General features: G+C 41.6%; 2 protein-coding genes across 4 annotated transcripts in view; one reads left to right on the top strand and one right to left on the bottom strand.

The window, feature by feature from the left end:
• LOC107384118 (ephrin type-A receptor 4-A) overlaps positions 1-10,877 on the bottom strand; it is a 31,035-nt gene extending 20,158 nt beyond the window's left edge. For both annotated transcript variants that reach the window (XM_070541726.1, XM_015957192.3), the window contains exons 1-5: positions 10,307-10,877; positions 9,665-9,732; positions 2,715-2,912; positions 2,318-2,428; positions 1,541-1,895 (exon numbers count right to left, since the gene is read on the bottom strand). In XM_070541726.1, coding sequence (XP_070397827.1) covers positions 1,541-1,895; positions 2,318-2,428; positions 2,715-2,912; positions 9,665-9,732; positions 10,307-10,460 — 886 coding nt within the window. In that variant the 5' untranslated portion in view covers positions 10,461-10,877. The remainder of the gene's footprint in view (positions 1-1,540; positions 1,896-2,317; positions 2,429-2,714; positions 2,913-9,664; positions 9,733-10,306) is intronic.
• The window catches only part of ccl20l (C-C motif chemokine 20-like), a 42,954-nt gene extending 23,356 nt beyond the window's left edge, over positions 1-19,598 (top strand). The window contains exons 2-5 of one of the 2 annotated variants that reach the window (XM_054739129.2): positions 18,055-18,153; positions 18,229-18,346; positions 18,947-19,024; positions 19,124-19,598. In XM_054739129.2, the coding sequence (XP_054595104.2) occupies positions 18,075-18,153; positions 18,229-18,346; positions 18,947-19,024; positions 19,124-19,262 (414 nt within the window). In that variant the 5' untranslated portion in view covers positions 18,055-18,074 and the 3' untranslated portion in view covers positions 19,263-19,598. Of the gene's footprint in view, positions 1-11,019; positions 18,154-18,228; positions 18,347-18,946; positions 19,025-19,123 lie in introns of those variants that run through there. The other variant, XM_015957193.3, reaches the window with a different exon arrangement.
• Positions 19,599-23,663: the final 4,065 nt, after the last annotated feature.

Genomic DNA, 23,663 nt, shown 5'->3' with positions numbered 1-23,663 from the left:
CCAAGTAACCAACGGAAACTCAGATATTAATAATCAGTTTTCTACAGCTAAACAGTCTTCAACTGGTTTTGAACGTTGCACCTTGTTTTATAGTCTGTGTGAAGATGGTACCAGTTTAAATACTCAACTAGGAAAAGTAACAGAAATGGTTAGCTGAAGGTTTCCTATTAGTCAAAAAAATAATTGGCATGGTTTTTTTTTACAATATTTTATCATTTATACAATTAACCTAAAACCATTTAAACATTGTTATTGAAAGTTTTATGTCCTGCCCCCTCAGTGTAAAAAAGGACTTTTTCCTGATTCAAAAATGGAAAATGACCTGAGATATTTTTTTTACAGGTGCACATCATCATTGGTGTTACGTGCTAGCTGTGATTAGTTATTCAGAAACATTGTTAGTTTGTGTTTGGGGAAGTGGCGCACATATCAACATCACATGTTTTCAAAGAAGTCGGTTTATTTCACATAACTATGGTGAAAACTGCAAATGTGCAAGTTAACTGTCTTAATAATCTCTTTAATTCATGTTATATTCATCCTGATTTATCCCAATTTCATTTAAAAATGTAAAAGCTTAGCTTCACACGTCACAAATACCCCCCTAACTAAATCCAGAAGGGTTCCAGACAGGGTATTTTAATAAAAAACAAATCCTACAAACTTTCTGAACTTGTTCAAAACTTTTGCAACAAGCGAGTAAAAGTAAGATTTTTGTATGTGTCATTTTTTTGACATTTTAGGAACGTCGCTATTTATTGCCGTGGGATATTTGCCTAATGTTAAGTTTTAACATTGCATTTGGTTCGATTTGGTTTGCTAGTTTTTTTATTACAGTTATGTCGATAAAATCTTAAAGAATTACAACTTGTTTTGACATAGATCCACTTGTCCATTGCCAGCGAATCACCTTAAACAAAGATTATGTCAAATGCATCAAAGTTGTAGCCTAGAAATCTAGATCAACAATAGCAAAAGATTTTGCTCTGCAGGTCGGTCTAGCCACGCTCCATTGCAGGCTCAGCAGGCCTGATCCGTTTTGCATCTTGCCAATCACAGCAATCTATATTTGTAGGGCGGGCGTTGCACCTCAAACTACAATATGGTGGCAGCTCAGGATCTGCGCTAATTTGAAAATGCTTTGACGATTTAAACTTGGATTTTTCTTTAAAATGTGCGCAAACAGAGGTACTGAGGTCCTTTATTTAATCTTATTTGCTGCTAGTTTGGCGGTATAGGCGGACTAACTCGTCGACAGACATCCATGCTCTGAATGGTCGATTTTGAAAGACTACCATAGATTCCGCTCCACGACTGGATTATTTCAGTGGGTCGTGGTTAGATTATATATTTAGGATGGCTAATAATTAGGATGAAAGAAGTAGTTTTAGAACAGTGCACAAACCGAGTCCCATAATTTGTAACTTCTTGTTGGTAGCAAAGTGCCAGCAGCTGTTTTGCTGTTTTTATGGTGATTTGACAAACCAGCAACACAAAGTAACACAATCAATAAGTCACACAACAGGTTACTGGAACTCACCTTTACACGTTCCACTCTTCTCTTCATATCCTGGTTTGCACAGACATCCCCCAATAGGAACCAACCACTCCCCATCAGCACCACAGTACATTTTAGGCTCCTCCCTTTCTTCTGATTGGTTCACACATGACCCTCTGACCTCCACCAAGGAGGACGTGTCAGCACCTGTGACCGTGTCGGGAAACGTGGCCAGATTTCTGACAGTGAGCGGGCAGGTTTTATAGAAAACTCGGACCGAAACCAAAGCGATGCAGGCGCCCACGTCCTGAAAGGCCAGGTAGAAGCCCTTCCGCGTTGTGACTTTTACATCTCGCACCTCCGTGTTCAGCTTCATGATGCGGTCTCCGACGTCCACCTGAGTGAGAAGAGAACTGGGTTACTTTAATTAGAAAGCTGCAGTAAAAATATGTCAGTCCTTATTAATCCAACTCACGTGTTAAACCTGAACTGGGAGTTTCAGTTGAACCATGACTGATGTTCCCATTTTCAGCACTTTGCTTTCATTCAGATTAACTTCTATTGATTTCAAAGGTAAAATAAGCCTCAACCCCTCGCATCACTTAAATCAGCAGACGCTTTAGGAATGGCTAAGCAAAAGCACACTGGCAATAGTCCTAGGACAGCAAAACAGACATCCAAGATAAAAGTGCTTGTAAACTAAGTCAGAAAATTACAGCTAAATGCCTGAAGGTTTTATTTTCCACACAGCAGCAAATTAAAGTGAGAGAACGTGGGAGGATAAAGAAATGAAAGTCTGACTCAGTTGTTTGGTGTTACCTGGGTGAAGCTCTCGTCTGCTGCCACGGTGTCCACCTTAATGAAGCTGCTCTCTTTGATGTAGCTCTCTCTGTCTTCGTTTGACTCGTGGTAGTACAGATTGAATGTCTCCTGCAAGACAAAATTGGTGTTAGGGGAAAAAAAAGGAGTGACGGAGGCATCCATTCATCATCTGTTCCCTTTAATAAGACACGGAGCCAAAGTCGCGTTTGGGCCTGAGGAATAAGTAGGAGTCATACATATAAAAGGTCTATTAGCACTTTAACTAATCACGATGAAAGCCAAGGGATGAAGGAAGTTTGTGACAAATCGTTTTTCTGTAGTTTGGTTCAAACTTTCTTCTGCATTCTGGAAACGAGCCTTAAGTTCAAGCGGGAGGGGGATTGTTTTTATGTACCTTACAGGTGCCGGTGACTCCCGGGAGGCTGTTGCAGTCTCTCAAAGTGAACTTGACTTCAACGTAAACCCGCTGAGCACCGGACCGAGGTATCCAATCCGTCCGCAGCCAGTTGTTCTGATTGGGTTCTAGGACGTTACACACCTGGTATGTCCTGATAGGAATGTTCTTCTCATCCATGATGCTCACCTCCTCCCACTTCAAACACACACACACACGCGCACACACACACACACACACGCGCACGCACGCACGCACGCACACACACACACACACGCACACACACACACGCACACACACACACACACACACACACACACACACACACACACAAGTTAATACGTTGGAAAAATAGCTGGAACTTTTTAAAGGAATTCCCACAAATTTTACTTCATGCAAACAACGTGACAGTAACCCCGACGGGTCAAACTTTACACAAGATGATGGTTAATCAACTTGATCATTAATTAGTAAACATTCAATTAATATGGGTGGATTTTAAAAACATGTATACACTCATTATTTCAATCAACTAGCAGTGGTCTCGAGTATAAATAAATACCTTTTGAGTCGTTTTCTGTGCAAAAATGTTTTGGTACTCCTGTTTCAAAAAGTAGAAGTCAGTGAGAGGACGGGAGAGGAGAAAACGGCAGGAATTGGAGTCTTACCCATTACTATTCATTATATTCAAACATCTTGCCTCTGATTGGCTAACAGCAGTGATACTCCACTGCCTCCGTTCACTCTGCAATGTTGATGTTTTATCTCCACAAACAACACCAGCCTGAAGGAGTTCTGTTGTATTGAGAAGTTGCTAATGCTATTGTTAGCTTCTACTACTCGAGACATTCTCTACTCTCTCCTGGATGCTAAATCAGCAACAGCCTTCCTTGTTGCAAGCCAAGATGGGTGAGTCCATGAACACTAATTTACAGTGTGACATAGAGCTGTGTGACTTTTTCTGACCTGGCCATTTCCCAGTTTGTTAGCTTTTGTGGCTAATGCAGGAAATAGGCGTAGAAGACTTATTTTCACATTAAGCTTGCAAGTGAAACTATGAGTGACTGATTGTTTCTAAAATAACAAGTACTATAGTATGAATATCACAGAACCTCACCTTTAAAGCAACTTTGCTTTTCAAGAAACTACATTTTAATCCTTGGATATTAAGTAACATAATGATGTATTGAAGATTCAGTTAAACGCCAACAGCTGAATAGATTTATTCATCCATTAAGTCATTCGTCTTCTGAACCATCTTATTGCTGAGTAGTGTGAAGGGAGCCTAGCTGTCTATCTGTCACCAGGCGAGAGGCGGGGGACGTCCTGGGCAGGCTGCCAGTCCATCAAACATCCACAGGTTGATATTTTTAGTGATGTTCTTATAAATAATTAAATCTATAACTTTTCTTGAATTTTGAAGAATGCAAATCACCCCATTGCAACTATAGTCAGACGTTAAAACCATTTGGGTCAAATCTTTAAAAATAGCATGCTTGATGATCTCGTGCATTATCATGAAACTTTGTGTGATTTGTTAGTGTGTGGACTGGATGACTCAGAAATTACCACATAATATTTTAACTTAATCTCTGCTAAATGAGTTAACATGTTGTAATGTTTGCTAATGTTGTCCAGCTAGCAGTATCTGAACACTAAAATCTGTGACAGGCAAAAACATCACGGACCACCTCTCGTTTCTGCAGCAGTTAAACATCTACAGACCCTGATTTGACTGCATCAAACCACGTTTTCTTGTTTTTCACAATGTGCTTAAGTGAACACTCGAGAAACTCGTTGTCCTCATAAAGACTGTAAACCAGTCGTGGAGACACTTCAGATGCAGGTGTGCATCCTCTAAATCACTGCTGTCATTTTAAAGCTTCACAGGCCAGCGTCCGTGCATCAATATTCCGCAGTGGGCAGCGGCTCCGATTTGTTGCGACTCCAAGGCTTCTGCAGGCGCATTTCCATACAAGTGAAGCAGGCCCAGCCTTTACTGCACCATCCATCTCAATAGGGCCGATTATTTGCCTTGTACTGTGACCCTTCAAATGACCGCTGAGCCTCCCTGATCCAAATAGGCTTTTTATTGCCACTGAATAATAATCTGCTCTTTCCTTACTAGTGAGAGCTGTATACACACTAAATCCACCGTGTCCGGAAGGAGAAAAAGAGTGGGAGAGCCGGAGAGTGGCAGAGAGTGAGTGTGCGTTTGGGGCTGAGAAGGTGCTGGTGTGCATCTCCAGCCTGCATGGTCGATATTTAGTCAGTGGCCCATGCAGGCTCACTGCTGATAAATTAGCAGTGATGGGATTTTTTTGTTTTTGTTTATTAGACCTGCAAAAAAAAAATAAAAATAAAGAACTGCAGTGCAGAAAAAATTTAAGAGATTTTGACCTTTTTATGAATTAGGAAGAGTAGATTATGCATTTGGTCATTTGCTCTTGGGGAGTTAAAGGTTAAGAATTTAAACTAAAGCGGTGTCGAATCTGAGAGTAAACGTATAAAGACACAGTTTTAGCTAGCTGCAAGTTAATTTTGTCTAGAGGTCAACCGATATTGGTTTACCTGTTGCTGATACCAACGCAGATACAGTGGTGTGAAAAACTCTTTGCCCCCTTCCTGATTTCTTTTTCTTTTGCATGTTTGTCACACAAAATGTTTCTGATCATCAAACACATTTAACCATTAGTCAAATATAACACAAGTAAACACAAAATGCAGTTTTGAAATGATGGTTTTTATTATTTAGAGAGAGAACAAAATCCAAACCTACATTGCCCTGTGTGAAAAAGTAATTGCCCCCTGAACCTAATAACTGGTTGGGCCTCCCTTAGCAGCAATAACTGCAATCAAGCATTTGCGATAACTTGCTACGAGTCTTTTACAGCACTTTGGAGGAATTTTCACCCACTCATCTTTGCAGAATTGTTGTAATTCAGCTTTATTTGAGGGTTTTCTAGCAAGAACCGCCTTTTTAAGGTCATGCCATAGCATCTCAATAGGATTCAGGTCAGGACTTTGACTAGGCCACTCCAAAGTCTTCATTTAGTTGTTCTTCAGCCATTCAGAGGTGGATTTGCTGGTGTATTTTGGGTCATTGTCCTGCTGCAGCACCCAAGATGGCTTCAGCTTTAGTTGACGAACAGATGGCCGGACATTCTCCTTCAGGATGTTTTGGTAGACAGTAGAATTCATGGTTCCATTTATCACAGCAAGCCTTCCAGTTCCTGAAGCAGCAGAACAACCCCAGACCATCACACTACCACCACCATATTTTACTGTTGGTATGATGTTCTTTGTCTGAAATGCTGTGTTACTTCTACACCAGATGTAACGGGACATTTGCCTTCCAAAAAGTTCAACTTTTGTCTCATCAGTCCACAAGGTATTTTCCCAAAAGTCTTGGCAATCATTGAGATGTTTCTTAGCAAAATTGGGACGAGCCCTAATGTTCTTTTTGCTTAACAGTGGTTTGCGTCTAAGAAATCTGCCATGCAGGCCATTTTTGACCAGTCTCTTTCTTATGGTGGAGTCGTGAACACTGATCTTATTTGAGGCAAGTGAGGCCTGCAGTTCTTTAGAAGTTGTCCTGGGGTCTTTTGTGACCTCTCGGATGAGTTGTCTCTGCGCTCTTGGGGTAATTTTGGTCGGCTGCCCACTCCTGGGAAGGTTCACCACTGTTCCATGTTGTTGCCATTTGTGGATAATGGCTCTCACTGTGGTTCGCTGGAGTCCCAAAGCTTTAGAAATGGCTTTATAACCTTTACCAGATTGGTGATCTCAATTACTTTTGTTCTCATTTGTTCTTGAATTTCTTTGGATCTTGGCATGATGTCTATCTTTTGAGGTGCTTTTGGTCTACTTCTCTGTGTCAGGCAGCTCATATTTAAGCGATTTCTTGATTGAAACAGGTGTGGCAGTAATCAGGCTTGACGGTGGCTACAGAAATTGAACTCAGGTGTGAAACACCACAGTTGGGTTATTTTTTAACAAGGGGGCAAGTACTTTTTCCACACAGGGCAATGTAGGTTTGGATTTTGTTTCCTCCCTAAATAATAAAAACCATCATTTCAAAACTGCATTTTGTGTTTACTTGTGTTACCTTTGACTAATGGTTAAATGTGTTTGATGATCAGAAACATTTTGTGTGACAAACATGCAAAAGAATAAGAAATCAGGAAGGGGGCAAATAGTTTTTCACGCCACTGTATGTAGGAGACATGGTCAGCCAATGGCTGGTATGTACTGCCAAAATTTAAGGGCCGATATTTAGACATTTTCCACATTATATTTATGCTAAACTATCCAAAATAACATTATATGAATCAGTTATTGAACTCTGAATTGAACTAACTGTTAAATGCACTAAGTCCGATACCTAAATAAAGTTAATTTAGTGTATTTATTGTGCAGATGTTATTATATACAGGAGCAGCTGTAGAAAGTTGGTGGTAATGTCAGGAACCAGGAATAACAACAAACCAGGCCCAGGGACAAAGATATGCAGATGATTTGACTGACTAAATACAACAGGGTACAGGTAATCAGGAAACGAGAGGCAGGTGGGATCAATTAACACTAAAGCCTAATATTTACTTCTTTGAAGACATGCCCTAATTTTTTACTATCCTTCAGAAGAGATGGAGAACGCAAGCTTGTGATTGGTCAGGATGCTGCTTCCTGTTAATTTGTCAACAGCCGTTAATTCGTTATTCATCTTAACTGCTTCAAAAGTCAAGAGATCTTTAGCAACAGACACGAAACAGAACAACGCATTGTGGAGAAAGTCTAAAATTGGAACGTTGATTCACTTTGTTGTTGACCAAAGAAATGCAGCAAGCTTTTTATTCGTGGACGGAAAAGACACGAAACGTGAGTTTGGAGGTGCCGATCACATTAAGAGGTGAAGGGGAATGAGGGACAAATGTGTCCGTGTTAGGAAGTCTCTGAAATAAAACAATGTAAATACAACAATAAATACACTGCCGTGGACCGATATGTGACTGTAATGGGCAGGATATCCCAGAAAAGTGCCCTCTGTTGGCAGGAAATTGTTTTGCAACAATCCCCAGGAGCTGTGGAGCAGGGAGCTGATCATGACAAAGGCCCAATCCCAACACTCGCACTTCTACGCTTGTGCCCTCCAACCAGGGGTGCAGGTGTGTGTCCTAATTTTCAAGTGCAGAAGTTGATCACACCCCTTTTGCACCCTTGATCCGCGCTTCACCCAAGTCTGCATCGATGCACACTTGGGTGAAGGGTACTACCCACAATCCACTGCTGCGGGAGAAAAGGCTCAAGTGCCTTTTCTGAAAATATGTATTTTCTAATGAAAGTCGTTCACTTTGGGACTATTACTTGATGCTCTGAAACATTGAAAACAAAGCAGCAATAAATGTACATTTTTTTTTCTAAAAATCTTTGATTAGTTTGTTTAAAAGTTGTTTTTAAAGGTTTTTAAAACAAAGTATCACAGCGACCAGCATCCCGGCATGCGTTGCAGTCGATGACGCAATGCCCTCTGTCTCAATTCAGCCATTATTTGCACACTTGTGTCCCACTCACTTGAAGCTACTGCACACTTTCTCCAAGTGCACTTTGCTAAAGACCGCAGGATGTAGTGTGAGAATAGGGATTGGGCCAAGTTCTGCAACAGCACTGAGCTGCCCGAGGATGTGCCTGCATTTAAATCGCTTTTGCTAACACCAAATATCGGCCCGATATATATTGGCCTACCCCTAATTTGGTCATCCTGAAACACCAGCCAAATTTAAGCCCAGTTGGTATGTTGTGCACTGCTTCATGCACTTGTGGATTGTGTGCATATATATATATATATATATATATATATATATATATATATATATATATATATATATATATATACACACACACATATATATATGTGTATGTATATATATATATATATATACATACACATATATGTGTGTGTGTGTGTGTGTGTGTGTGTGTGTGTGTGTGTGTGTGTGTGTGTGTGTGTGTGTGTGTTTCCATGAGGAGGACAGTGGTATGAAAGCAAACATGGGAGTATGACGCCTCTTTGTTTACTCTCTTTTGGAGTTTTTGTCAGCAGACAAAAATCACAGCTGTCAGGGGGAAGAAAGCGTTCCATTTGCCCCAACCATGAAGAGTGTGTGTGTGTGTGCGTGTGTGTGTGTGTGTGTGTGTGCGTGTGTGTGTGTGTGTTGTGTGTGTGTGTGTGTGTGTGTGTGTGTGTGTGTGTGTGTGTGTGTGTGTGTGTGTGTGTGTGTGTGTGTGTGTGTGTGTGTGTGTGTGTGTGTGTGTGTGTGTGTGTGTGTGTAGGGGGCTAAAGCTCAGTACGTGAAGACCAGGACCTTGTCAGTCAAGTGGCATGTGATCAGATGAGTCTTTAGTGAAAGTCAAGTTCACCAGAAACTCTTCATCCAGAAAAGTGTCCAGAGACACGCTGAGTGAACAAGAAGGATGAGGATGTGGCGATGATGCATCCCAAAGACAAAAAAAGTACATAAAGCTGGAAAATAAATTTAATATTAATCAAACATTTCCAGGATTTATCCTGGCAAGTACTTGGTAGTACAAATCCCTAAAAAATGACACCCACCATCAAGCTGGTTTGTGCCTCCGCTTGTGCCAAACGCAACGCCAGCAATCTCATATTAGCACTTAAGCTTGGAGAACAACAGCACATTGCAAAATCTGTGGGATGATTATTTACAGCTTCCAGATCAAGTGTGCACAAGTGTGTGTGTGTGTATGTGTGTGTGTGTGTGTGTTTGAGAGAGAGAGAGAGAGAGAGAGAGAGCGAGAGAGAGAGAGAGAGACAGAGAGAGAGAGAGAGAGAGAGAGAGACAGAGAGAGAGAGAGAGAGAGAGAGAGAGAGACAGAGAGAGAGAGAGAGAGAAGGTTGTAAACAGTAAAGAAGAGAAACTGCTCCCACTCACCCCTCCCTCTGAAGGACTGGCTGCCCATTTCAGCTCTCCTGGCACTGTCCTGGTATCCAGCAGGGTCACTAAAATTGCACATATTCACAAATACGAGTGGGGTTTAGGACAAATAAAGTGGAGTGCTCCAAGAACAAAAGAGCCAAACAGTAAAAACTAGAGAAAACTATCAAGTTCAATTAGAAGACTAAGAAGCTCAGAACAAACGTGGAAGCAGCTTTTTCTTCCTATAGCTACTGAAACATTTGTTTTATTTCTGCACAATTTTACACAAATTTGTTTCTTTAGATAATTTCTGCACCAAATACTATTTTTATTAGTATTATGATTATTGCATGAATAAACTGAACGTTTAATGGTTTAAAAACGAAGCTTGGATGAAAAACGCGTTAAAATGTGCAGAATCTAATGGAGATATATGTAAAAAACGCAAAGGAATTCATTCATATATGATATAACATACCAGAGGATAATTTTTAAAATTAAACTTAAGGCAGACCTCTGTCAGAAACAATATAAATACCAGACACTAACGGATATTTTTAAAATTCCACTTTAAATCAGCTGTCTTCATGCGCCCGGAGCGCGCGCTGCGCTGAAACCCCGAAGCCGTTTCCTCTCTCTTTCTCTCCAGTAACTTACCTTCATTGGGAGAATAATTCCTCGTCCTCGCGCTTGAAACTAGAGATATTATCCAGATGGAAGTGGAAACTGTTCGCCACCAGTTCGCGGCCATGTGTGCCGTGGTGCGGACGCGTCCTCTGTTGGCTCTGCGCGCTGGCTGAAGCGCCTCCATCCCGCCCGGTGGGAAAAGTGTGTGTGAATGAAAACCAGGATTTGAGTTGGGATGCGGCAGCAGCAGCGGCGGAGTCTGGGGCGGTCTCCACTCACAAGCCTCTCTTAATGGGAAATGACATGAGCCTAATGACACACTGTCTCTGTGGCTCCTATTAGCGTCAGGTTCAGAAATCCGAGCAAAGTTAAAGAAGATCTGCTGATTTAACGAGGAATTAGAAAAGTTATTAAAAATAACTTTAAAATGTATTAAAACCTCAAGCTAAAGTCAGAGAGGTTTCTGGTACATCCTCTCTTAGCCTCTTTAATCCCCGATCTGTGGAGATATGTGAACAATTGTCTCACGTCAGGAGTGACATTCAGCTGCGATAACCCCGCAGCACGCGGGGTCATAACAACCTCCACAAAAAGAAAAGTCACGCGCATAATTTCAACGTGAAAATCCACCAAGTTTCCCCACAAAGGGGCTGGACTGCATGGATCTGATGCTCTTTGTCCTTCAGGAGAGGAGCGCATCACCAGAGAGCGTGCCTGCAGCGCCACCTGTTGATGGAAGAGAACCCCGACACACACACACACACACACACACACACACACACACACACACACACACGCACACACACACACACACACACACACACACACACACACACACACGCTCCAAAGCACCATCATAGGTTGTTAGATGTTCCAGTGCTAATGACATGAGGATAAGGAGCTCCAGTCTGTCTCCAGCCATCTGTCAGCTGTGGTTGCTAATGTTTTAAATCCCATTTGGGCGTAATTAAAAAAAGGAGAGCTGAGTCATTTATTAATAAAGAAGCATCTACAAACAAACAGTTGCAGAGAAATGGCCTTGTGTGAAAGGCCTGGTGCTCATGACCCGGCCTCCTACTCTTGCTCAGTGGTTTTTCTGTTGGACACCTTTAGCTCCAACATGGTTTCCCCATGTAAGTTTTTATGAAGTCTGTTGAAACGTGCAGCTCTAAATTTGCGAGGTTTCATGTGGCGTTGTTTGCAGCATTTGCGTGTTTGTGTTTCTCCATCTTCCAAAGTCTCCATCTTGCTTTTGTGTCGTTTCAGTTGCTACCCTGAAACCATGTTAGCTCCCTGTAAGGCATCATAATAAACCCAGGAAGAGCATCTGGCGCTTTGAGATGGCCGAAAAAAAAGCGCGTTCCCCCCGCTTCGACCTGCCACTCTTCCGTCATCCCGCCATAATGCCGTTTTCACGTTTCATTCTCCCACAGCGCCACGATCGACTGCGCAATCACAAAGACCCAATTAGCCATGAGGGGAAACTCGATTTCGCTCGGAGGAGAGAGCGGCAAACCAATCGCATCGTTCGGCGTGGGGTGAGGGCCTATGAGGCGGCGGCACAGGTGGGTGGGACATGCCCGCTGGGGTGGAGGTGACACTGTGATTTGGATGGAGAGCACTTTGTTGTTGCTGGTCATTTGTGTCAGCAAAGTTTTGATTAATGATGGTCGAGATGTTTTTCCCACACTCCCCTGAGATTCCCAGCTCACTTCAGAGAGGGTGGGGGGGTTTCCACAATGATCCCTCCATCCTCGGACCCTGAAAGTTTGGCCTTCGTCCCTGCGCCGCACATCCTAAACAGACTTTTTGTTCCTTTCGGGGCCCCAGATGGTTGCTGCCCACACATCTGCATTGAACAGCACTAAGTATAGCAGCCTTCTGTGTTTGTTGCTATACTCGCACATGTGATTCAGGGTTCACACCTATATCCATACACAATCTCTTCGTAGCTAATAGTGGTAAAGGGAGGAAGGTGAGGAGGAAGAATTTAACTGAAGTACAGACAAAGTGGCCAAATGTAAATTTCTGTGTGTGTGTGTGTGTGTGTGTGTGTGTGAGGAGAAAAGCCCGAGGGACGGTAGGTGTGTGGGCGGCTGAGAGAGATGAACAATAGAAGCAAGGAAAGGAGATGAGGAGTAGCACGTTGCCAGTGAGAACCTGATTGGGTGGGTGGGCGGCGGCGGCGTGGTGTGGGGTGTTGAAAGAGGATCTTCCCTCAAAGGCTCCCTAAGATATTCCTGGAGCGAGCCTGGCTTTCATTTGGCTCGCAGTCCTACACAGTGTGCTAAGATTGCTCTGCGAGCTAAAAACCATTTAATATTCACACAACTAGACCAATATTCTCTGGGAAATGTGACAGATAACAGTCGGGAGTTTCTAAATCTGCACAATGTAGGGCGACTGAACCGTTTGGGCCGACGGAGCATCATTAGCATGTCGGAGGTGTTCCGCTGGTACCCGCTTTTCTCCCTGACAGCTGCTAATCTGAAAAAATCAAAATGAAGTGGCAAACAAAGGGTTAAATCTGAGTGTTTTGGTGTGTGAGTGTGAAGAAATCTCCATCAGCAACTTGTTTGGGAGGATACAGTAGAAGTGTGTGTGTGTGTGTGTGTGTGTGTGTGTGTGTGTGTGTGTGTTTGGGGGGAGTTTGTGTGGTGTGTTTGCATGCGATTGCATAAACATGGTGTCAGAGTGATGAGATGTTCCCTCCATCCATCTGTTCTGCTGGCATTTACATCTGAGGAGCACAACAATGGAGGAGAGAGAGACAGGGAGATAAAATGGGTAGTGAAACGCTCTGTGATGACGTCAGTCATCGGTGGGAAAACACACTCAGGTCGGCCGTGGAGAGGACTCGCATCTGATGTGATCTTTCAACACAGTCTCTTTTTTCGTGTGTGTGTGTGTGAGTGTGTGTGAGGACATGTGAGCTGCAGTTATGGTGTGTGTGTTTGTGGACATGTGAGGAAAATCATTGTTCTGTTCCTTCTTATCTCTCGTCTCAGTGGAGAGTCGGTTCTGTTCACCCCCAGCGATGTGACCCAGCTGTGATACCACACGGCCTCCTCTCTGCCGATAACAGAGCACCCTAAAAATACACTACTTCATAGCACCCATTCTTTCTCCTTCCCCTCTCTTCTCTTCACCTCTTTAACCTAAAAGAAGAACCCCCCCCCCCCCCCCCCAGGCCATGAGTTGGCGCTGCCAGACTAAAACCCCTCCGGGTTCGTTCTGATGTCACGCAGGTCGTTTAACTTGGTCTCTTCTCCTAACTTAGTCATCTTTGACTCACTTTGTCGAGTGCGGATGTTATAGTGTTGGTTTGAACAGCAAAGTGTTAGAAAGACTTACATCACAACTTTTCCAGTGATTCCTCATTCACCCCCACAACAGTCACCCACAGTCTGGACACCCGGGGCAGATGGCACGTAGGAGGAAACGGTGAAGGCGGAATCTGCTGGGCTCACATAATGAAATGTACCAAGTAGTGTGCCGTAATTCCTCAATAAAGCGCAGACGAGCCCATTACCTTTAGTGCCACACTGGCTTGGCAGCGTGGAACAATGCCTATTATGATAAACAAAAGCCCCCCCCCCCCCCTCCCTATAAGATCACACCTCAGCCAACTGCTTTAAGAGAATGTGTTTTTATCACGTTGCTGTCTGAACTCTCCTCTGTTGTGAAGTGCTTTTAAAGGGAAACTCACAACACCCCTTTATGCAGGCTTGAGGACGTTTCCTGCTAATTAAAAAGGCTTTTATTCCACGCTGCTCTGCTACATTTGACATTTGGGGTTAGAAAGCAGGCATCCCTCTCTCTTTCTCTCATTTTTTTGCCTTTGTGCAGCTCGTCTGCGAGCATCCTCGCCCTTTCTTTTAGCCCACACCCACGCAGGTGACCAGAAGGGGGCCTCATGTGGGTGGACAACTCAATGGTGACCCCTCCTCCCCTTCCACACTCCCCATCTTTCTTTTTTTACTCTCAGCATCCCTCCGTCCCCCTCCCCTCATCTTCCTTCTGGTTCTGCATCCAGCAGTGAGCTTAAAAGGAAGAAAAAAGGGGCCCGAGAGAAGGAAAAGTCCACCTCGCCCTGTTGTGTGAGAAAAAACAAATGAAAAAAGGGTTTAAATTCAAATAATTAAAAAAAAATCTTATTTTATGAAGATGAGAAATTGAGCGCCACAAACAGTTTTTTAGCCAAATTACGTCCGCAGATGCGAAAGGTGTGCTCCTTCGGTTATTTGACGTCAAGAAATAATTAAAAAATGTGTAATGAAAACTGTTACTCATGGCGATAAACCCACAAAGAAGCAGTTCCCCTCAACGGTGCCAAACGTTTGAGTGTCTTTTTGGCATCATGGTGCTTTTACCGCCTGTAGCACTACTATTTTAGCTCACTCTCTACGCTCTCAGCAACTTTGTTTCCAGTAAAAGAGAGCAGACTTGTATGTGTGTGTGTGTGTGTGTGTGTGTGTGTGTGTGTGTGTGTGTGTGTGTGTGTGTGTGTGTGTGTGAATGTTTCACAAAGCTGAACCTCCACAGCAGCACAGTTGCTGCTTAGTCTTAACATTTGTTGGAGAATTTAGCGAGTAAAGATGTAAGAAGCTGGTAAAAAGATAAATACTTGATAACTTTAGACACTTTAGATATTTTCACAAACATATATTTATATATTTAAAACACTTTAGTCAATATAAATAGTCGTTTGATGAGTAGTAAATAATTTGGGTATTTCATCAGTTGATCAGTAAATAAGAAAACCATCAAACGCGTGTGTCACGTTTCTACTGCTGATCCTGAAAGTCTGAGTCATCACATCTGAGAAGCTGAAACCAGCACTGTTCTCAAGCAAAAACTCAAATGGTCCAGACTCAAAAAGCAAAATACTTCCAGAATCTTCAAATTTTCAAAAAATAATAATAAAAAAAAGCAACAATAAACAAACAAAACAGGCGAGAAAAGTAGAAAATATTGTAAAGAAAATGCATTTATCAGGATTATTTTCTCAATGATCGTGCATGTTTACTTCTCAGCTTCATATTGTTGGTGCAACAAACAATCCAAAAACACTGGAAAAGGACCAGATTCGTCATAACCACCTAATAAATCTTGCTGGGCCAATGACAGCACTGCCCTCCTATGGGAGAAAACAGCAAGGAGCTGATACTAGACTCATCAGCTATTCTACATGGATTCTATCATTAAAATTTGTGGTTGTCTACTGGAAGATTTCCAAGACCAGTACATACAGGTCCGTCTCAAAAATTAGCATATTGTGATAAAGTTCATTATTTTCTGTAATGTACTGATAAATATTAGACATTCATATATCTTAGATTTATTACACACAACTAAATTAGTTAAAACCTTTTATTGTTTCTAATATTGATGATTTTGGCATGCAGCTCACTAAAACCCATAATTCCTATCTCAAAAAATGAGCATATCATGAAAAGGTTCTCTAAACGAGCTATTAACTTAATCATCTGAATCAACTAATTAACTCTAAACACCTGCAAAAGATTCCAGAGGCTTTTAAAAACTCCCAGCCTGGTTCATTACTCAAAACCGCAATCATGGGTAAGACTGCCGACCCGACTGCTGTCCAGAAGGCCATCATTGACACCCTCAAGCAAGAGGGTAAGACACAGAAAGAAATTTCTGAACAAATAGGCTGTTCCCAGAGTGCTGTATCAAGGCACCTCAGTGGGAAGGAAAAAGCGTGGCAGAAAACGTTGCACAAGGAGAAGAGGTGACCGGACCCTGAGGAAGATTGTGGAGAAGGATCCATTCCAGACCTTGGGGGACCTGCAGAAGCAGTGGACTCAGTCTGGAGTAGAAACATCCAGAGCCACCGTGTACATGCATTTGCAGGAAATGGGCTACAGGTGCCGCATTCCCCAGGTCAAGCCACTTTTGAACCAGAAACAGCAGCAGAAGCGCCTGACCTGGGCTACAGAGAAGCAGCATTGGACTGTTGCTCAGTGGTCCAAAGTACTTTTTTAGGATAAAAGCAAATTTTGCATGTCACTCGTAAATCAAGGTGCCAGAGTCTGGAGGGAGACTGGGCAGAGGGAAATGCCAAAATGCCTGAAATCCAGTGTCAAGTACCCACAGTCAGTGATGGTCTGGGTGCCATGTCAGCTGCTGGTGTAGGTCCACTGTGTTTTATCAAGGGCAGGGTCAATGCAGCTAGCTATCAGGAGATTTTGGAGCACTTCATGCTTCCATCTGCTGAAAAGCTTTATGGAGATGAAGATTTCATTTTTCAGCATGACCTGGCACCTGCTCACAGTGCCAAAACCACTGGTAAATGGTTTACTGACCATGGTATTACTGTGCTCAATTGGCCTGCCAACTCTCCTGACCTGAACCCCGTAGAGAATCTGTGGGATATTGTGAAGAGAAAGTTGAGAGAAGCAAGACCCAACACTCTGGGGAAGCTTAAGGCCGCTATCGAAGCATCCTGGCCCTCCATAACACCTCAGCAGTGCCACAGGCTGATTGCCTCCATGCCACGCCGCATTGAAGCAGTCATTTCTGCAAAAGGATTCCCGACCAAGTATTGAGTGCATAACTGAACATAATTATTTGAAGGTAGACTTTTTTGTATTTAAAACACTTTTCTATTATTGGTCGGATGAAATATGCAAATTTTTGGAGATAGGAATTTTGGGTTTTCATGAGCTGTATGCCAAAATCATCAATATTAGAACGAACAAAAGGCTTGAACTACTTCAGTTGTGTGTAATGAATCTAATGAGAAGCAAAAGAGAAGAAAAAGGGCAAATTCTTTCTTTTTCATTAAACAAAAACAACCTGTTAGGACTTTAAAGCGTCAGACTTATTAGCTAGACAGTCCTGTCTCCACATGTTTCCCTAACCCAAACATCTCAGAACAACAGACACAAACTGACAATAATCTGCAAAGAGAATTAGAGTTGGTGTTGATTGACAATTTTAAAACCTTATGTGTGTTTTATGAATGCTGCAAATGCTTTAAGCATAATCACAGCAAATTTCTGCCTGAAGCTGGAGTTTGTAAAGTCACCATCATCATCATCATCATCATCATCATCATCATCATATGTGTGTAAAGCTAACAAGCAATTCAGATTGAAGCTGCCAGGCCTTTCTAGGTCAGCTGAGTGCGATACGAGGCTGTCATCACTCTGCAGACTAAATAGGTCAGGCTAACGAGAGGGGAGTTTCGACATGGCATCTTGTGCTTCATCGCATCTCACCACAAAACAACCTGAAGACTGCTGATTCTGTAAACCACTGGGTCAATGACTGCTTGAAGCGACGGTGTCGAATGTTCTCTGTGCCCGTCAAAGTTTGTTACGCTTTTAAAAACCAGAAATGAGTGTCGTCTTGCAGGGTGAAGAACATTTAGATCTAAGTTGATGTGTGATTGAGGATCAGGTGTTATAGTGGATTCAGATGGAGAGAAGGATTTGTGAAGCTGTTGGGGAAATACTTAATATAATATAATGGTGTTCAACACTGACAAAATTCATATATATGCAGCGAGCCAGCTCCGGGGGTTACAAAGGAAAGCAGGAATGCTCTGCACCAGTTAAGAACATATACACACTCACACACATATCAAGACATCTGCTTTATGGTCAAGGTTAATTATAACCTAATGTAAAATCTTTATCTTCAGCTTCTAACAGACTTCCTGCCCTCGATTTGGAAGCCACAGGTTACAAAACACACCCCTTTTTGTACCAAGTATATAAACAAGCAGGAGTCATATGTACTTATTGTAGTTCTGTGTGGGATCGACAAGATGACTCCCAGAGGCATCACTATGGCAACCGTTCTCCTCTTCTTTGCTGTTGGGATGCTCGGCCCGACTCCGGCTGCCTGTAAGTTTGTTCCATCACAGAATGTGATGACCCCCACAGTTTATTTATTTGTGTGACTGCATTTGTTCATCACAGGTTCTCGCCTGGGAAAAGCTTGTTGTACAAGATACAACAGGAAGCCAGTTCCCTTCACGCGTATAAAGGGCTACAGAGAACAAACCGCCCAGGAAAACTGTCGCATCGAGGCAATCATGTAAGCATCCATGTTTTCCATCTCAACCCTGGTGGGTAAAGATGAATCAGTCAAGATGATTATATTTATAATTTTCCAAAATATGCTAATACAAAATTGAAGTTGTAGAACTACAAGTAGATGTCAAATTTACTTTTGACCAAAAAATACAAGTGATTTGATCAAGTTTGAACAGTTCTGCTGTGAAAAATGTGATGAAATAACAATATAGAACGTGTTTATAAAAATGAAAATAATTGAAAAACACACGGTTTTCTTTCAAAATATTCCTTTTAGTTAAAAACTAATTATCAAGTAGAAGTTATTGTTAAAACATTCATTAACAACTTAATCAAAAAATTTAAAAAGCAATTTAAAATATTCTTTATATCAGTCCAATCATTGTTACTGTTGTAATTTATCTAAATAATCGATATGAACAAAATGTTTTATATTTGAAATATTGTCTTAGAATAGCCACAGATGTACTTCAGAAGATAAATAAAAAATAAAAAGTTTAGCAAAATTAGTGAAAAGGATTGAAAAAAGTCATCTGACGTGTTTTTATTCCTTAATCGCATGATGCTCCTAATATGCCTGATCTCATTTTTATTATTACAGTTTCTACACCATCAATCACTATGAGGTTTGTGCCACTAAGCAAGACGAGTGGGTAAAGAAAGCTTTGCTGTTTCTCAGGTATGAGTCGCCGGTTTCGTTTACCAAAATATCCAGGTTCACTTGGACCTCCAGCTGGTGAAGATGTTATTTTAAAATCTGCATTTTTAAATATTTTAGCACAAAACTGAAGAAGATGTCCAAAGCCAATCCAGATGAAAGAGAAAGCATAACCAACGCTGAAGGCATTTCCAATGAAAACGACATGTTCTTCAACACCATCACCGGTTTCCAACACAGCAATGGGAATTTTGATTAACAAATGTTTTTTCCTGTATGGCAAGAAGTTTAAGAAAATGTTAATCCTATAAAATCGCTCCATGTTGAGTAAACAACCTCTTACAAAGCTAAATTCTTTGCATTTTTGCAGCATCTGCAGACTCCTTCATGTTGATTTATTAAACAAACTCAACAGTGATTTCTTTAATGGAAATGCAGATCATTTGTCTACATATTTGCACAATAAGTCCAGATTTTTGTTTTGAAAACTTTTTTAAATTAAATTTTCATTAATAAAATCTGCTGCTTTGTCAAGTTAAAGTGCTTAAGCATAATAAACTCAATGCATAAAGAAATAAATCTTTATGAAACTGCTGCCATGCTTTTTATTTCATAAAGTTATAAGAATATAACAGAGTTTGGTGTGGAAAAACGTTTTCTGAATTATTTCATATGATTTTTAAAAGAAATAAATCTGCGGACCCAAATAGACACGGGTTAAGACACATTTCAAGATGGTTATTAAAGCTCCTTTCAGACGCGTTCCACATTATAATATCAACATTCTTGCATTGCATCCATATGAGAAGCAGTCCTGAGCAGCGAGGGCAGAAAACACATTCATCAAATGAACATTGGTTCAATGATATTTTCTGTTTTCATAGATGAAGTATTTTTTGTCCTCTTTTAAATCATCTGTCTGCTAACATAAAACAGAAAACTGCTGCTTCATTTGAAATCCCTGAACTGTTGCTCCAGACAATTTCAAATTCCAACGACCTTATAAGCGTTGGCTTTAAATAAGAATAAAAAAGAGAGGCCAGCTTGTCTGCTGAAGGTGTCTGTAAACTTTCCGGGAACGGTTCTGACCTCTGAGATTTTGCAAATGCACAACGTGACTGAGAGGGAGGCAGTTTCTATTTCAGCTCAACACCCAGAGGGCTTTGGTGTCCCCATCTGACAAGGTGACACGCTGAGGCTGCACTGGAGTCATCGTCCACTAGAGGGCAGACTGGATCTTTACAAAAACATGCTTCTGAATCATCCATCATCAGGCTTGTTTTTATTGCTGCAGAGGCAACACTTTTGATGAGATTAAAAGAAGACAGACAAACACGTTAAGTAACTCTTTCATTGTTTGTTTGATGAGACCGAGGTGGAACCCTGCCTGGAAAGCAGACAACAAGAACACTGCATCTCAAATCAAAAACACGATGGAACAAGAGTCGTGCAGCTACCGTTCATGCAAAGGCTTGAAATGTTCTCAAAGTAAGATAGCTGAAGCTCAGTTTCATGTATGTGATGGCGTTTAATTCATAAGTACCAGAGAGAAAACATAATCACTAGAGAATGTTTTCACTCCTTGAATGCAGATATTTCTTGCCACTGGAGAAATTAAACATCTAATGGTTAAATCACCCAATCCATACATGCAGAATGCACCCATCAAGCACGAAATAAGCAATCAGACCAGTTTTTCTGCTAAGCCTGCAGCAACAGGTGTGTGTTCTCACTGGCAGCTCTGCTCATGAAGAGTCTAACAGTCTTATGTTAGTTCTGGTCTAACATAAGTTTTACTTTGACATTTTGACTGCAAATATCAAGAAATCGCTGGCTTTTACACGATTGGTCCCTATCCGATAAATGAGGCATGATGAGGCCCCTGACTTGGACTGACAGCTGTTGTGTTACCATGGATTAATGAAGTTTCCATCTAGATCATCTTTCATCGGTTTTATTTGAAAACCTAGAGCAGTTAGGCTGTTTAGACCTTTAAAAATACAGTTTGTTATCTAAAAGATATGAATTAAATTTCTAAAAGGACATGTTAGTGTCTTAGTATCATTTGAACGTTTGGAAGCAGGGGCGCCCCAAGAACATTTTTTATGGTGGGTCCAATAGGGCCAGTGAAAATCTGAGAGTGGCACATCAAATTGGTCCTTGCACTAACTCCGGAAGCATTTAGCCTTCAGTAGTGCATTGCACACTCCTTCATTCTTTTTCATAAAAAAAAACAAAGCAAACAAACAAAAAACAACTACACAATTACGTCAAAAGTGAGCCACATTTCATTGACATGGCTAGGCCATGTAGGGACACCAATGTTCAGAAGACAGTGAGAGAAAAAAATCATAACCACAAACAAAACAAAGTGAACGAACAACGGAGATGCCTACATGACAACACAAAGTCAAAACTTTTGGTTACCCAAAAAGCTTGTACTGACCAGCAGCTACAGCCTCCAGAGCCCAAATATCACTGGAGAAGAACAATGTGGTGCTCATCTCAAGCCACACACCAAAGCTGCTAAGAAGTCAGCCACAGAACAGGCTGTAAAACAGGGTAGTTAAAACGCCAGGTACAGCCTCCTGCAAAATCAGAAGCAACATTAAACTGTGCAATCAAAAGCAAAACTCAAATATCAGTGTCATCATAAAGAAAGTTCTACTTTCCATTTTGTTCAACTGCTGTGGCCAGTCAGCAGGATCCATGGAGCCAGCAGCTCACACATGTTCACAGACATCTGTCAAAGCTGATGATGATGTCTCTTCAGGCTGTTGGATTGGAGCACCGAGTCTGCTGGTGTGGTGTTGGGTTCTTCTTCTGTGAGAAAATAAACACACGCACACACACACACACACACACGCACGCACGCACACACGCACGCACGCACGCACACACACACACACACACACACACACACAAAGCAACTTAACCCTCTGATGCGTGAATTAAGAACAGTGCCACTTTCAAATTCAATATTCCTCAGTCATGTGCAGTGATGCTTTTCATTATTTTTAATGTTACTGGCCTTTTTATTTTATTGATTTTTTTTAATCTGTTCTGGGAAAACATGAATAAAATGATCAAAAACAGGTGGAAGTGAGTGCATCCATAGGGAATATTTGAAAAAATGTATGTCTCACCCTCAGGTGCTCTTCAGCATCAAATAAATTGTAGAATATGAGGAAGAAGAACCGGTGATCTGAGGCACTCAGAGGATTTCATTTATTAAACAAGGAAACGCCGACGCGTTTCGGTACCACCTTCTTCAGGGCATAAACCTTTATGCCCTGAAGATGACTCACTAATGTCACAAAAACTAACGTCCATCTTTTTGTTGTTATTTTTTTTACAAATTTACAGCCTAATTGACAATAACATCTTAAGGAGACAATTTCAGATGTGTATGTTCTCATTATTTAATATTCTCAATGCTAAATCAATGCTGCACTGATTGTGCCAAAAACAAGTGTCTGGTGTGGATTTAAATAAATAAATTTAGCATATCGATACATGTGATAAGCCATTAAATTTGAAAAAGTCCGTTTCTACTGCTGATTACAAATAGCCTAACAAGTAACTTACTCACCTGGTTCTAGATGCTGAGATTGTAGCTCAGTAAATGTTCTGCTGCGTGATGCCTGGATAGAAGACGCTGCAGCGTAAACAAGAAAGAGACAGCATAAGATGTCATGCTGTGTTTAGGCAGTTCTCACTCCCCGCCGGGCCCGGCGGCAGCGGGGCGGTGCTGCCGCCCGCCCGATGTGTCGGACAAAGTAGAAAATTTGCTACACCCACACCTAACGTTCTTCTGATATACAAATATTAAATTCATATTGCATGCGTACTTAAAACTTGAAACTAAGTTCATAAAAAGGCTGCAAGCATACTCCAAAAACCAGTAAAAAAAAATATTACATTCTTCATCATCACAGTGAGACTCAACATTGTCTCACTGCATCTGGACACGACGATTCAAAAGTAAAATTAATTGGTTAAAGTTATGAGATACTGTATTGTGTATGTAAACAGCTAGCGAGGGTCCGTCCGTGGACCGTGTGTGGCAGGAGCGGCAGTTAGCTAAAATTGTAACGCAAAAAGTTCCTTTGCCAAAATTATAAAGTCTACGTACCTCTGCTTTGGGCCCGTTTTTTTTCTTCCTCCTTCCTTCGCTTTCGGAATGCTGATCCCAATGGCTTAGGTGTTCTTTTCATCGTGAAATATCAAAAGTTTAAACGCGACGACAACAGGATGTCCTTCTACAGTGCTACCCACACACATGATCTACGGCACCCTTAACGGTCAAATGCATCGGAGCGGTGGCCCAAGCGGGAGCTCGAAATGCAGCCAGATCATTAGAATTGATGTTTTAATTTCATGTCATTTCAAAGGGGAATTTTGAGTATGTAGAGAGTGCATTTCATATTACATACATAAATTTAATAAACTTTTTTTTTTTTTTTTTTAATTTTGCGCCCTATCCATCAGATGGCGCCCCAGGCAGCCGCCTGTGTTGCCTGTTGGCAAAGCCGACCCTGCTCGTGGGACTTCAACATAAGGAGGAGGTCTGGACACACGGTGTGAGATGAAGAGTATTTTTATTTTAAAATCAGTCTCCAAAAGGCCTCACCAAAATTGCCACACAGGCAGGAGCTCC

The sequence above is a fragment of the Nothobranchius furzeri genome, chromosome 11 (assembly GCF_043380555.1).
Source record: "Nothobranchius furzeri strain GRZ-AD chromosome 11, NfurGRZ-RIMD1, whole genome shotgun sequence".
NCBI classification, from domain to species: Eukaryota; Metazoa; Chordata; class Actinopteri; order Cyprinodontiformes; family Nothobranchiidae; genus Nothobranchius; species Nothobranchius furzeri.
Note: the sequence above shows the minus strand (reverse complement) of the source record. Positions and strands in the feature narration are given on the sequence as shown.